Source organism: Echinococcus granulosus, assembly GCF_000524195.1.
Source record: "Echinococcus granulosus chromosome Unknown EG_S00098, whole genome shotgun sequence".
In the NCBI taxonomy this organism is placed as follows: Eukaryota; Metazoa; Platyhelminthes; class Cestoda; order Cyclophyllidea; family Taeniidae; genus Echinococcus; species Echinococcus granulosus.
In genome coordinates this window covers 58,236-73,005 of record NW_020170478.1, presented here as the reverse complement: position 1 = coordinate 73,005, position 14,770 = coordinate 58,236, and the positions used below count along the sequence as shown (strand labels likewise).

General features: G+C 45.0%; 4 protein-coding genes across 4 annotated transcripts in view; 1 reads left to right on the top strand and 3 right to left on the bottom strand. All coding sequences in view use genetic code 11, as the record gives it.

Annotated features, from left to right (window-relative positions):
* EGR_08180 (receptor tyrosine phosphatase type r2a) overlaps positions 1 to 446 on the top strand; it is a gene marked incomplete at both ends in the record, with an annotated part of 2,784 nt that extends 2,338 nt beyond the window's left edge. Inside the window, 2 exons of the mRNA XM_024497429.1 lie at positions 232 to 304; positions 384 to 446. Of these exons, the coding sequence (XP_024348139.1) occupies positions 232 to 304; positions 384 to 446 (136 nt within the window). The remainder of the gene's footprint in view (positions 1 to 231; positions 305 to 383) is intronic.
* A 1,564-nt stretch (positions 447 to 2,010) lies between these two features.
* EGR_08179 (Tropomyosin-2) lies at positions 2,011 to 7,165 on the bottom strand (the record flags this gene model as incomplete). The annotated part of the gene is made up of 13 exons (XM_024497428.1): positions 2,011 to 2,093; positions 2,406 to 2,475; positions 2,609 to 2,689; positions 2,909 to 2,971; positions 3,092 to 3,154; positions 3,243 to 3,318; positions 3,713 to 3,972; positions 4,264 to 4,381; positions 4,463 to 4,596; positions 5,144 to 5,794; positions 6,014 to 6,191; positions 6,870 to 6,994; positions 7,064 to 7,165. 13 exons carry the CDS (start codon positions 7,163 to 7,165, stop codon positions 2,011 to 2,013), a joined length of 2,004 nt encoding a protein of 667 aa, XP_024348138.1.
* A 1,729-nt stretch (positions 7,166 to 8,894) lies between these two features.
* EGR_08178 (hypothetical protein) lies at positions 8,895 to 11,599 on the bottom strand (the record flags this gene model as incomplete). Its single annotated transcript, XM_024497427.1, has 2 exons — positions 8,895 to 9,372; positions 9,453 to 11,599. The coding sequence occupies 2 exons, from the start codon at positions 11,597 to 11,599 to the stop codon at positions 8,895 to 8,897; spliced, it is 2,625 nt and encodes an 874-aa protein (XP_024348137.1).
* An 886-nt stretch (positions 11,600 to 12,485) lies between these two features.
* EGR_08177 (hypothetical protein) lies at positions 12,486 to 12,811 on the bottom strand (the record flags this gene model as incomplete). The annotated part of the gene is made up of 2 exons (XM_024497426.1): positions 12,486 to 12,524; positions 12,617 to 12,811. 2 exons carry the CDS (start codon positions 12,809 to 12,811, stop codon positions 12,486 to 12,488), a joined length of 234 nt encoding a protein of 77 aa, XP_024348136.1.
* Between the last annotated feature and the right edge of the window lie 1,959 nt (positions 12,812 to 14,770).

Sequence of the window (14,770 nt, the reverse complement as noted above, 5' to 3'; positions counted from 1 at the left end):
GGTCAATAAATTTCATTCAATTCTGTCAGGTGCCTTGAAAGCCAGGATTGTCTCACGAACTCCTTGAATGCATCGTAATTTTAAGGTCCGAGTACTTAATCATTGTAGGTTTGAGAATCGCATTGTCATCAATAATGGATTTTTTCGGTTGTTGATTTTTAATCCGAGCATCCTTCCCTCTACTAACAGTCTGAGTTTGAGAAGTTAATGTTCCTCCGGTTTGTCACTCAGACAAACCGACCCATCATTCAATCTTTGCGTTGGAATCAAACATCTCATTGATCTTCTTGATCTTGTCACACAGGTCAGTTCCAAATTACCACATCAATTTTCGGCCCATTTAAATTCCCATTTTTAGTTACTTATCGATTTTCTCCCTGTAGATGGAGCCAGATCACCGGGCGTCGGCATTCTTATCCAAATTGGAGGATGATAATCTCGTTTAGATGCAGCTTGCTGGCCTCCTCTTTTCTGCCCGACCCTACTATTAATCCATTCCACTCTTCTACTTATACTTTTCAGTAGACTATTTCGTGACCGCAAACCTCCTTTACAAAATATTTAATTATCTTTATTTATCCCTCCTGACACATTCCAGTTGTTCATTAGTGCAAGCAAAAGCAGTAATAGGGCTTAACACTGTTGCTGTGTTGACCTTAACCTTGCTAGTAATTTCATTGGGTTGCACCAGGAACAGTTCACTACTGCAAGGGGGCATGTGAATTCGGTGGGTTCTCGTGGGTTCTGCTATGCCAAATGGACTATGACGGACTGTGTGCATCTGCGCTCAAAGTACGCAGTTAAAGTGGTGCCTACGCCTTTTTTTAATGGTCTGAGTATCAACAAACTTGGTTCATAACTACACTTACTAGCTAATCGAACGCGTTTTGGCGGCTACAATCCTGAGGCTCATTTTCTACTACCAACCTCCAATGTCAATGAAAACGAAGTACTTTAATAAGTGAGGTTCCTCTAAAAGGTCCCAACGGCTAACTATGAAGTAGAGGCATATCACGAGGAGCTTCGATGTCGCGCATGGCTGATGCTTTGCACAGCCGATTTCATTCAACCCGCCTAGGCTTAATCACTTTCCCGCGCTTGGGGTCGACGTTGTGGTTAATGTAAATGACGAGGGCGGTCAAGCTCAGCTAGGCTCATCGACCAATCAAATCATGGGCCACACAAGCCAATCGCATTGGCTATCCCAACTTACCACTTCCGTCATAGCCCCAGAAAAAGGAACTCTTACTACGGAGTAAATTGCTTTAACATGTTACCAGTTCCAGATCGGCAAATACACGATGATGAAATAAATCGTCGAAAAGGAAAAAAGACATTAATGTGCGCAGACAGGTGGATAAAGATAATTGGAGGCGACAAATCCGATAAATGAACGAACGAATAACGGCTGGAGAGGCGGGACGAAGGGCGGAGCGTGCAGCGCTCTAATTCCCAGTGAGTTCTGCAAAAGTTTGTTCCAACTCCTCGGCGAGGGCCTTGTACTTCTCCTTTTCCGCCACAAGCTCATCTGTTGGCAAAAGAACGGTAGACTTACCAGAATATGCACTCCTGCAATTTGTTTCGACAAACTGAGAAAGCGACTAGCACACATCTCATCATTCCCAAAACTGTTAGCACTCAATCAACGGTGGCATTTGGCACCGGTCTATGGATACCAGTTTCGAGCAGCTGCGAAACCACTACTGATGTATGTCATTGCTAAGACAAGTTGGCCATGCAGAGAGTCGCTTTCTCGCACATAAGCAAATCTCTTTATTGGCATAACCTAGAGAGAGATGGAAGGCAAACCAACAGGATCACAATGCGCGCGCATATGGTACGTATGTGCAGCACCAAACATGATGATGACTTGACAAAAAGATGTGCGATAGAAAAAAAGGCTAAAACCAGCTTAGAGGAAGGGCAAGCGATAGAGAAAACACTTCGACAGTAAGACATGCAAAGAGAGGCGGTAGAAAGTGGATCAAGGGGGACCGAGGAAGACAACTCTCAGATGCTCTGCAACTCTGCCGCAATGTCCTCCATGTCCTCTCGTAGGCTCGCATTCAACGTCTTCTCTGCATCCAGCTCAGCTGTAGATGAACAAGGGAGAGCAAATTAATCAACCAAACTAATATTGCTCCAACTGCAATCACAACTAATAAACTTATTGAATCTGTTTTTTTAATGCCAGTAGTTGTGAAAGTCCAATGTGACCCAAAGCCAGGTTCACACAGCGAACTCTCGACTAATCACACCTCAAAAAGTAACAACCTAACGTTGAAGTAACATCGCCGCTGCAGGACAGACAAACATACGGAATTGATCACCGAGCCACCTCAATTTAACCCTGAGTGAAAAAGGTGCAAACAGATGGATACGCAGGAGAGTAATGCACCACTCACCTTCAAGACGGGCGAGCTCCTCCTGCCTTTTTAACGCTTCAGATTCGGCAAGGGCGGTGCGCTTCTCAGCCTATGGGGGGTGGGAGAAAGGAAACAGGGCAATAGACATGCAGGCAAGCATGCATCCAGAGCATAGGTCACACCACACTCGTGCTGTCATTCCACCCAATCTAAATGGTTTCGTAGACAGCTTGCTGGGTAACCCTCCGCTTACCCTCCAAACGATCGGTTTCGCCCTGCAGAGTGTGGACAAGGCGCTCGGCATCTTGGGCCCGGTCTTCAGCCTATAGGGGGGGTGGTGATCCATTTAAAGCGAAGGCTGCCACCGTCCCGTTCGAAGTCGGAATTTGTGCTCATGCTCATGCCTTGCCGGTTAGCCAGCCTCCGGAGCAAGCTTTAGTGGAACTCTCTGACTCTATTCCCGCACACACCATACTCATACACACATGCGGATACTCAAATGGGTAAAGTCCAACAATGCCAACAACAACAGCAACGCCTACCTCTGCTAACTGTTTGGTCAACTTCTCCAGGGTAGCCTGGTAGGTCTGTTTCTGCTTTGAGGCCTTAGTGCGCGGAAGCATAGCACATGCAGCGGGCGATATCATGCAATGTGGAATGAGAGGAAGAGACGGGAATCATAAAAAGAGAGACATGCGTTAGGTGGGCTAGAGAGCGAATCTTACGGCCTTAAGACGCTCTGTGAGGTCACGAATGTTCTCTTCATAGGCCTCTTCTCGTTGTGCCGCCTAAGCACGTCACAGACATGAGCTTTCTGAGTCATTCGTTACAAAAGACATAAGACGGCCAACCCAGTGAGTGGTATGCTAGCATTACCTCCTGCTCGGAGATCTCAAGGGATTTCATGTTGTTGCCGACGATGCGGAGCTCATCTTCCAGATCGAGGATTTTCCTACATGTTACAGATTAATGATAGGCTCACTTCCACTGCAAACATGCTGAGACTAAACTCCCAAAACATGCTTGTTTGCAAATAAACTACCACACTACAGTACTACCTAATGCCGAAATAACTCTTGTGACATGCCGAAAGAAAAATATCATGCTACGGGGACTTTCAAGGGGCTGAAAGAGAAACGTTATGAGCTCAATGTAAGCAACATGAAGCAAATCAAGCAGTATTTAAGAACTACCCACCGTAGATTCACTGAGTTCCATGGTTTTTAGGTTTGTCGTGATAGCACGCAGCTCATGCTCCATTGAGTGGATGCGCCTGTGAAAAGCATGTAGTAGATACATAGCAGAAAGGAGACATCAATGGCGAATTTCACGAAGAATTAACCTACTCCTCAGCATCTTCGACTCGCTTCTCCGCAGCAGCTAAAGCATCCTCTGCTGTTGCAAGTTCCTGAGTTGCCTGGATGGGAGCGGAGAGGGGGGATAGGAAGGAAGGGATGAGTGCATGCATGTGCAGGCAACAGGCGCAAACCCAATGATAGAAATAGAGAGCAAAGACGCGTGATCTACATAATAACCTTTCAGCCGCCTCAAGACGGGACTCTGCGCGCTCCAAGTCCACTTCTGACATAGCGAGTTTGCGCGAGGACTAAAGGTGATCAAGATCGTTTACACAATGAATTATCTATATTTTCGACGTGATTACCATGCCAATGGAACGGTTGCATGCGTCACATGCTACTACTTTTCTCTCATCATGCTAGGCACCTCATCGTATTTCCTATCGGCATCCTCCGCCATGAAGGTGAACTCTTTCAGTTGCTCTTCGAGAGAAGAAATCCGTTCCTCATCGGCAACTGTGCGGTTTTCGAGAACTTTACAGCCTCTGAGTACAGTTAAAAGGGAAAAGAAATAAAAGGAGTTAGACCAGATTAAGTACCTCCTGATATTTGCGCTCAGCTTCAGCTGCCTCCTTGGCAGTCTTTTGAATCCTCTGTTGCAGTTCCTCAATACGAGTGTCATCAGTTACCTGACGTGACTGCAAGGCTCGACGAAAGCTGCAAGGAGGCAAAATGCGGCCAACATGCAAAAGAGGGCATGCAGAAAGACGAGGATGACTGACAAATAAATAGACTAACCGCTCGCTCTCGTCAGCTGCCTTGCTGGCTTCCTCCAGCTTGGCGGTGGCATCCGTGAGACGAGTATCCGTGCTCTCAAGATCATCTTCCAGGAGGCGAATGCGACGTTGAAGAGCAGCGACCTCAGCCTCAGCCTAAAACCAGAAGAGTTCCCACTGTATTTCCCAGTTTTGTGCAAACTGCAATCAAAATCTTATGATACCTTTTCCCGTTTCTCATGTTCGGTCTTAAGAAGAGCATGCTTGCTTTCAAGTTCCAAAGTTAATGTTTTAACATTGACTTTGGACGCAAGGATCTTCTTTTTTACCGCTTCTAGAAGTGAATCTGCTGAAGACCCGCTCATTACACGAGGATCAGTAACACGAACACAAGGCACGCCTTAATATCCGCGCCACCCATATAAACAAAACTTGTTTTACTTCCATGTGCCCGTATTTGCTTAATAATTCTGATCGACGTCACAACCAGGTAATTGGTGTGCTATTTTGATTATTGCTGTTTGAAATTTTACTTAATCACACGTACGGCGAAATAGGAGTCAAAGGTCACAACCTCTGATGCACAATTGCAGTCAGCATGTTGATTAACCCTGCAGGATGACAGTGGTGGTAGGCTCATTTATCCCAGAAAATTTCGGTCCGGTCTTTGTCTACCAATCAAACCACAAAACTGCTTAGTTACCTTCCTTAATGACGAATGTACAAGATTTTTCAGTTCAGCCTCAACAATTGCTAACTGAATAAGGGTTCCAGAGTTCAACTTTGAGGCCGAATAGGCCTCTGCAAAGGCTGTTTTTTGGTCGCCAATCAATCGTTTTTTTCTCGCCCTAACATAGTCATCCTCATCGTCGCTCTTATCCCCATAGTCCGAGAAGAGGGGTTCATCAGTGAAGTAGGGCACGTAGCTTTTGGGAGCTGGTGCAGCAGTCTCTTCACAATCGGTGCTGCTTGCCGCACATCCCTCAGGATCGGGTCGAACTCCGATGGGTCGGAAGTCGTACATGCTGTTGATCATGACAGCAGATTGACCACACTGCTGGCAAACGCACTCGCACTCAAAGATATGCTGTTTGGAGCCATAGCGGTGACGACCCCTACGGGGCTTTCGTTGTTGCGCAGCTTGGAATGTTGTTGTGGAAGAAGCAGGAAAATCTGTGTAGGACAACGTCATTCTCAGGGTGGAATTATTGCTAGTGGCCTGATGTATCCTGCTGCCTTGCAGATGCTGATGCTGATTGGGGTGTCGATGATACCGATGAGGAGATGGAATACTGCGTCTTTGACCGCCACGTCTTCGCCGCCCGGAGAGGGAATTCGAGGAGTAACGACGACGCTTCAGTCAGTCAGCCATTCAGCCAATCAGACGGATGAAGGAAGGGGAGGGATGGGAACAGGTTGTCAGTTGACAGCCACGCACGCTTACTGCCCCCTACCCCGCCTTCCTGTCTTTCGTCTCACCACCTACCCGCTTAGCCCCCACCCTCACGGCCAATCTGATCCAAGAATTTATTGCTTTAATGAAAAGCATGGTAATGAAAGCTATAGTACTCACCTCTTGAGCGCGCTTCTCAGTATCCTCAAGCTTCTGATTAGTCTCGGCCAGTTGGGTCTCAGCTGCTTCCTTCTCAGCCTCCAGACCCTGGTAACGCTTCACTACATCACCCATCTCCTCCTCCTTCTTCGACATCTCCATCTCCTTCTCCTTCAACTGCTCCTCCAACTGATCCGCCCTAGACAGAAGCAGCGCTTACTTTCACTGCTGCTTTGATCCATTCAACCGTATTCTTGCCTGTCCTAATAACTTTCAACCCCATGCAAATGGAGCATACACCGTTTGGAGGTTTTGAAATAATTGTAGCATTTACAAAGCCTAAACTGATTTGAATGTAAGAAAGATGAAAGTGATTGTTGAAAAATCTTTGAACAAAGTGGTGACAAACAAACACTTGCTCAAACCCTGATGGGTATTGGGCTGTTTTATGAGGAGTTTTGTGTGTGTTGCTAAATTAGGTACATTTTATTCAAATTTTATATTTGGTTTCACTGTCTACACCTTAAGTCGAACTGCGATTTCCATTATTACAATCAGTCGGTATTACTGAAGATACACTGGAACAGCATATGCTGAACCTTCAGAAAATTAGAAACTCAACTTCGGAAGGTTCAATAACAGTGAAGAGAATATTCGAGACTACTTTTACATCGGCACTTGTCGGTTTTGCATGCCTTACTTGAAATGGGATTTGATCGAGAAAGCCGTCTGAATCGAGAATGGTACTGATGAAACGCGAAATAACGATAATTAATTTGAACAATATTATGGGCGATTCGTTCTAAGTAATGCTCTAAGTCATCGAAATTGGGACAAGTAGAAACAGAGACAAGAAAGACTGGGAAGTAGAACTCACAGGTCAATGGCATTCTCCTTGTCCAACTTCATAGCCAGCATCTTTTTCTTTATCGCCTCCATTGGTAGACCCGTGTACGTAAAAGTCAAGTGAAAGGACGGGTAGAAATGAAACTGGCCAGAGAACTGGAAGGAAGTGAAGTACAATCTGCCACGTCTCGGCCCAGCCTTCCACCATGCCCGCCCTGCACCCACACGGGCAGTGGTGGTGCATGCGTGTGCTGAAATCGATAAGCTGGAAGCAAGGCTATTGGTCCACTGGGGGATGATGTGACTGGAGAATGCGCGCAAACCCATCGACCACGGGACGCGCACGCTCTTGCCTTTCTGCACACCATGGCTTCCCCATGCCATCAAGCAGCCTCCATGCTATCTTGATTCGACAAATTTCATCAGACTTTACTACTTCTTTTATTATCTTTTATAATCGGGTAGATTTATTGCTTTAGGCGGATGTTTATCAAGCTAGTGGCTTGTGGATGAAATTGTTCTATGAGTGGTGGCTCCCAGTGTGGTTGCAACATCTCTCTATGCTTCTTTTCAGAGGTCTTAAGGCGAGTATTTCCAGTTTTGCGGAAGTTCAGAGGTACTTAGGTTAACTACTTTGCAGAAGCTAGATTTTGTCAAAAGATTAAAGTGACTAGCTTCCTTCAAAATGTTTCTTCGATTTATTCAAAAATCTATGGACATTTCTGAAAATTCGCGTGCATATGGTACAAGGAACCCTCTGTTTGTCCAAGTGGTTTCCTCCATGTCTGAACACAATGCAATGTGAAGAAAATTGAGGAAAAATCCCAGTATCGCTCCAACCCTAGGAGTTCACCACCTTACTTCCACCATGTTCCCATGCGAAATGTGTTGTAAATATAGCCAAAACCCATGTTCATTTGCCATACTTATTAGTGCTTTCGCAAGGAATTCCTACCTTTATTTCCTTGTATGCATAATGGAAGGGTTACCTTCTGAAACCAGGCTCAGAGACACTGCCTTGTGTATTTTAAAAATAGAGTATTTCTGTCCTCGATGAATTGTGACACTCGAGGGTGGAAACAGCAAAATCATAAAAACCCCTATTAAAGCACCCTAGTTGTTTAAATTGATACCTCTTCCATTTCAGCTAATAATACGCCCCAACTTCCAAGCTGAGTCTGTTCTCGGTAGTTTTATTTGTTTTAAGGTGATGATACCCATCCCACTTTGCTTTAAAATGCGTCATATCTCTTTTCCATTTTAAAACATGGTACAGGCGAAAAAGCTCCACACGTCCAACATCTTCCACCTGAATGCCAAGGCTAGTGTGCAACTCTCAAGGTCACAGCTCTCTCATTGGTTGCCGGACCACCAGTGTACTGTCACAGCATCGATTATGCTACGTGCCTCTGGAGGCAGTCTGTGGTAATGGTAACTGGTATTGCACGTGAATAAATTCTGACGTTTAAGTCCCTGCCTGCCGCGACTCTAATAGTGTGACTATTTTGGTGCGTTCCTGTCTGTTCACAGGGCGTAACGTGCTGTGTATGTATCTTAGGTCACGCCTATGCAGTACTTGCGATCGCATGTGCGGTTAATTGACCTGCCAAAACCAGACCATAGCCTATCACCTTGAGCCTACCATATATTTGCAGTTAGGATAGGTATTGATTCCCAACCACAAGTCAATAAATTGAAAGTGACAACAACATAAGTTGACTTTTGAACGAATTCATTTAAAATTCTGAAAGCAGTCTGTCAAATTAAGGCTGAGAAGATGTTGCCGTGCATCCCGACATCAATTCTATCTATCTTCGATATTAGTTGTAGTGGGACGTTAGCACGTCAGCCTATTCCTGCTCTGAGCCACAATGGAGGGGGAGTAGGAAAAAAGACATCTAGCTTTAAGAACGGATACTTTTAATTGCACAAATCATTTAGTAATAATAGAAACCAAAGAGTGCCGAAGACACAACAGTGGATAGGGGGACAATGATATTCAAAAAGTAGCCAAATAATCAAATCATTCACCCATCTCAAATCAAGTGAAACACACTTAAACAGATTCCTCAGGCATAGCGACGTCGAAGACGAGGTGGAGGTTTTGGGGGTTATCAGGAGGGACCGGATCTAGGGGAAACTCGGTAATGATGTGAGCGACTACCCCACCATCCTCGCGTCGGTTGGAAGTGACAAGGATGCGCGCCGGTCCGATATCGATCGCCTCGGTGGAGTCGGCGGTGAGAGAAGGGAGGGGATGAGGGAGGCTGAGTAGGCTCGCTGACTGTTTGCCTTCTCGAAGGACCAACTTCTGGGCCAAGAAGGTCTCCGCCTCCTCATGAAGTAGACGTTGTTGCTTACTCCATACGTTCTGTCTACGCTTAAAGCAGCTGTGGCACATTGTCGTCACCTGCGTCGGCGCATCCTGGCACAGGGAGAAGTGCCCCACCGTGGTCTCCGTTGTTCTGCCAATCAGATGTGCGACGGCACCGCAGTCTGTTTCGTCATCCACAAACACAATGGGTCGGCATCGACTGTATAAACAAAGCGGAGGTATTGTAGCCCTAATCATATTAATTTGCAATTAACTTAGTGTTACGAAGCACTGACTTACCATCCTTCAAGGAAAGATCCTGCCTCCTCCCGAACATAGCGTCTATACTTTTCCCACATTGCCCTCCACCGTTTCCATTGACTCTGGCGTAGCTGCCTGAGCTTGAGTGGAGCACCTTCTCTGACCTTAAAAGTGGAGGTTCTTCTCGAGTCCTTCACCCTGGGTGCCTCCGTGTCGGCCTCTCCCTCTATTAGCGACATCGCTTTCGCTCCCCGTGTCTGTGAACTACCTCTTCTTCCTACCCCTCCGATTCCTCCTCTTTCTTCGTCCTCGATGTCAGAAAGAGTTAGGATGGTAAATCTGGAGGTTCCTTCACTTTCCAGGTATTTTCTGAGCTTGTCACTAGCAGAGAAAGTGTTTGCCTTTTCACGCAACAGATATCTTTGCATCTCTATCAGAATTTGCTTGTGTTTCATCACACTCCCTCCGGCCAGCATGATTTGAATGGGCGAACCGTCATTTAACTTAAATGCACCTACAGTCGTGAGTTCGAAGGAAGCGGTTCGAGAATTATCTGACCTCCCTCTCCGCGCCTCATTCTTCTCATCATCCACGCTCTCTTCCTCCTCCCCCTCATCTTCGGATGCTCTGAGAGCTACCGACAATGTATAGGGTCTCTTAGGGGTTGTGCTGCAGCGCATCTCAGGAACGGTCTGACTCACTGAGTCTGCATAACTGGTCTCGGTGTCTAATAATTCAGAGGTCTTCTTGATTGGTTCCTCTCCTGTTAATATCATCTCTCCTTCTCTTTCTTCCTCCTCTTCATCTCCCATCTCCTTCCCGGTATTTTCCGCAGATGAAGAGGCGCATCTCTGACTTCTATTAATGACGCTTATCCTTGTGGGGATGTCACTTTGTAGACGAGAGAGTGACCCTGTTCTCAACACATAAGCGTCTTGTTTAATACCGGAAAGGAAAGCTGAAATCAGTACAAATCCATCTTTTTCATTGATAAATCTCGCATTTGCATCGCTCGTTCTCCCAGCCACTACCTCCTTGTCATTATATGCCGTGTCCCAAATGGTACTTTCCTCACTATTCTCCTGCTCCCGCCCCTCTTCTTCCGCCTCTATTTGCTGCACCTCTTGCTGATCCAGGGTCTCCTCACTTCCTGATTCGGTGATCATCTTATCTGAGCCACTGTTTTCTACATCATCCTCGAAAGTGATATCTGATACCGAGTTCACCCTCAACGTATGAGCCGGTTTAGTTGGCGTCAGTAGTGATGATGATGCCGGCACCTGTAGTTGATTTTGCTGAGATTGAGGCTTAGGCTGCTGATGCATCGTGAATTCAAAGGATTGGTAAATAAGATCGCTATTTCTGCTGGCGCGCACTCGCAAAGCGTGTCTTTCAAGTGCTGCAGGCTTCTCCCCGCTTGTGTAGAAGATGGCAGTGTGCTCAAACTGCACTGTGTCTATGCTCCAGCGACAGAACGTCTCCTGATAGACTCTTAAATCTCTCATTGATTCACTCATCTTAGCCGGCCTCACAGCTACAGAGGCTCCGAAACCCACCTGCTGATTCTGGGGCAGCTGAACTTGGGAGGGCACAGATAATGACTGTTTAGTGGATTGAATGAGCTCTATGGCTAGTTTTCTGAGAGGTGATAGTGCGGCGGCAAAGCAAAGCAACGTGGCATAGGCCTTGCAGCACGGTGTCAAGACCTCCTTTGTAATATCATGGGAGTAGAGCATACTGGAGAGCATCTCATCAAGGTATGTGAGTAGAATGACCAATCGAACATGTCTTCCGTTCGACCGCACTTGTTGTCGAACACAGGCGAGATGTAAAATGGCAGAGTCGTTGCCTTCAATGGGTAAGAGCATGGAGAAAATTTCCTCGAACCACTTTGCCTGGTCCATTAGGGAGGACTTGGAGAAGGTATCGCAGGTTATGGGAACCATTTCCAAGTTTGCTTTGCAACAATCGACCAAGCGGTGAATGAGTTTGCAGTTGGTTGGCCTTTTCATGGCCCAATCGTCGATCCCTGTGAGAAAAGATTTCCGGGCGCCATTGAGATTGAGAGCTAGGTTGAACACTGGCGGCTCCTCTGCAGGCCCGAGGGGGATGAGAATCAACGATCGACGCTGGGGTTGAGGAGAGTTTATCTCAATTGTGGCATTGTTGTTCGAATCTAGTGGCATATTACGCTGTAATCACGCTTTTGGGAGGTACTTTCATCCCCTGCAAAATACCGTTTATGGAATATTTGCAATCACACACTCAATGCATCAAAGTAGCCTTTGATCTTGCCTTAAATTAAAGTGACTACATCCAGACACTTTTGATTTCGAAGCCAAATATGCTCGGTCTTGTTTACTCTAGTTCTGGACCGGACAGACCTAGAATTGTTGGCCAAACTTCAGTTCAAATGCCCAGTCATACTGAAATGCAATTGAATCCGTGTTTACTATCGGTTACCATTCCCGCATTAGTCTATTTGATTGGTACTGTCCATCCTGTCCCTCCTCTCACTCAAAAAGTCTGTCGTGAAATCTAACCATTTCATTCGGTAGACAGATGGTAAACCAAATGATGACAGAGTTAACAAGTAAATGAAGATAAAAATTCATCTTACTTGCACGCAGAGGTTCAACGACTGCACGTGATTGAGGCATTATCGACCTCTGGGGGCAGTGGATGGGCTGCAACGTGACCCTTATCAGTTCTACGGAATCTTGCTGCCCTATGCTGCGCTTGGCATGGTGATTAATTTAACTGATTTTGTCGCTTTGGCTGTGTGTCAATATAAGTTTTGTTTGCATAACTGTTTTCTTGTAAGAACTGAGATGAATGAATGAATGAATGCAATTATTACAACGAACTACCGATCAAACTACCCTATAAAAACCAAGTTCTTATTATGTGTAAAATTCTGCAAATAAAGGATCATTTGAGGTCAAACAATCGGCTGAAAATCAGACTTATCGTATGACCTTTTTACAGGGACCTGACACTAGCCTAAAGATGAAAGAAGACAAGTCGCAGGCAGAATATATATTGCCTACGGGCAAGAGGGCTGAGATGCTACTAACATAGCCAGGCAGAAGTTGCAGAGCCCCCAGATGGCTACAAAACCAAAACAAAGATTTAAACAAGCAGTTTATTGCATAGACCCTCTGTCCTATTCAGCGTCGCCTCCGGTGCTTCCCATGGTCAACCTTCCGCTTCAGCCATCGCAGCGTAATCGGTGCTGTAAGACATTCACGGGCCAACCAAGCCGGTCGCCGAATTTCCATACATCTGAGAAGACAGTTGACCGCAACACCACTGATCCTTCTTGGTGATTCTACCGGATCTGGAGTTTTTTCCTGCTTGAGAACTGGATTGAAAGAAGGGGGAGCTGAGCTGGTCATCGCGCATGTCCATCACTTGTCGAAGAAATACTGGCCTAAAAGCAGAATCGTATAACAAAGGACGGGGCTTAAAATTGTCAATTCCTCCTTCCCACTTTATTCTCAATATAATGCTGCCCAGCTATATTTGTCTAGGTTTCGTCCAGCTAGTAGAGATTTGGAGGAGTATTCACGTGTTTACATAATAACTATTTTCTTACAGACAATGTAGACAGCTCCGTAAGGGACATTTTCAGGTTGTCCAAGGTCACAGTTAGTGCTACTTTAGTTATTACTAGCTTTTTTGCAGACTACGGGACAGGAATTAGTTGCCCAGGGTAGACGAAACTTCCATGCCTCTTGCTAGAGTTTTGTCGCGGATTCCCTTTATCCACAGCATTTGCACTTTTGTCTTGCAGTAGAATTCGCGGTTTTTAACCTTTAATAACGGGTTCATTTTTCGATGTCATCATTACAGCAGCCCAAGACCATCCTAACGACAAAAGAAGCCACAATACTTGGACAGAGTGTGTATTTTCAACTTGCAGATGGGCTTGGGGCTAGTGCATTCGTCTGCAGACCAGGCCGCCCAGCAAGGAACAAAAACAGAGCTCCTAAGTGAACCGTTAACAAAACCGAGAGTTAAGCAAACAACGGATTAGAACCTAATTCCAATGGCAAAACATCAGCTCATTGTAATCATGCATTTATGGATCTCACGACAATGTCATAGCGCTCCCTCTTTCTACAGGAAGTGTCTGGATTAGGGTTTTTGAATAGCTAGAAGAAGATTTATGAGGTAAAAAAAAGGATATGGGCAGTTGGTGGGCAGAAACATTGATAAGCAGTTGGAGATATTAGAAGATAAACAATATTTACCACTGTTATTAAACGACATACTTGTCATTTTAATAGACCAGTAGCTTCCTTTGATTCCCTAGCCGATTTTACATTCACTGACTCTAAATTAGTGGGCAAATTTCATCGCACCGAATATTACTTGTGGTGGTTAAATTTAAGGCTTTATACCTATTTAACTGTAAAATTATATTCGAGTATCAAGACTTTTTACAGGAAAAGCAACTACGATTAAAGACTATCGCCTGGATGCAATCAACTTCTAGTCTATGTATATCCACATACCAGTTTTGCACTTATTGTATAGCTATTAATCACGTTTTTGGACAAATTTGTTAACAAGCTGCGGTTATGGTGACCTGCCTCTGTCCTAGACTGATTTGCTAAACCAAAAGCTCCGTGATGGTGGTGAAGTATTACTTATTTACCTACTTATTTACAAATCAAATTGACTAGCACCAGTGAAATTTGATTGAAAGACCACCAACCAATGGCAAGTGGCTATGAGCTACTCAATTCATCGATTTCCCATGAATTCCATTCTCATTAGAGTAACACAAAAGTCGATAACACACCTTCAGTCGTTAAAATAGCAAATTGGAGGTCGTGTTGATTTAGACAAATGGTAAGTAACCACAAGTGATTCCTTCAGAAAGGATTCGATTTTAAAGTTAACCTTATTCCAAGTCATAATGCAATATTCGGGATTGGAAAAAGTGAATAGTAAATGTCCACTTTGAAGCACCTTTTTATTTAACAAAAAACCCCAATAAAAAAAATGCATATTCTGGTGTTAAGTGACATTAAAATTTAGCTGCAACGAAAATTATCTTCGCTGCTATTCTTTAAATATAACGCTTGGCGTTACAAAGGTTAAGCCAACATCAGTAATCATATTTGAAATGGATCTTTTCCTTGAAGGCATCATAATTTGTTTACTAACTCATAATGTCATGGACTAATCTGTGTACAAAGGAATGTGCTGTTAGCATAGTTTGGTAAGTCGTTGGACTCGTTACCAACACAGGCAGGAGCATCAGTAGTTCCAGTAAAACTAAGCGTAAAAGCTAAGGGCAGGTATTCAACCTGATGGCCAGGTACTACTTTCGGTATAGACGATAA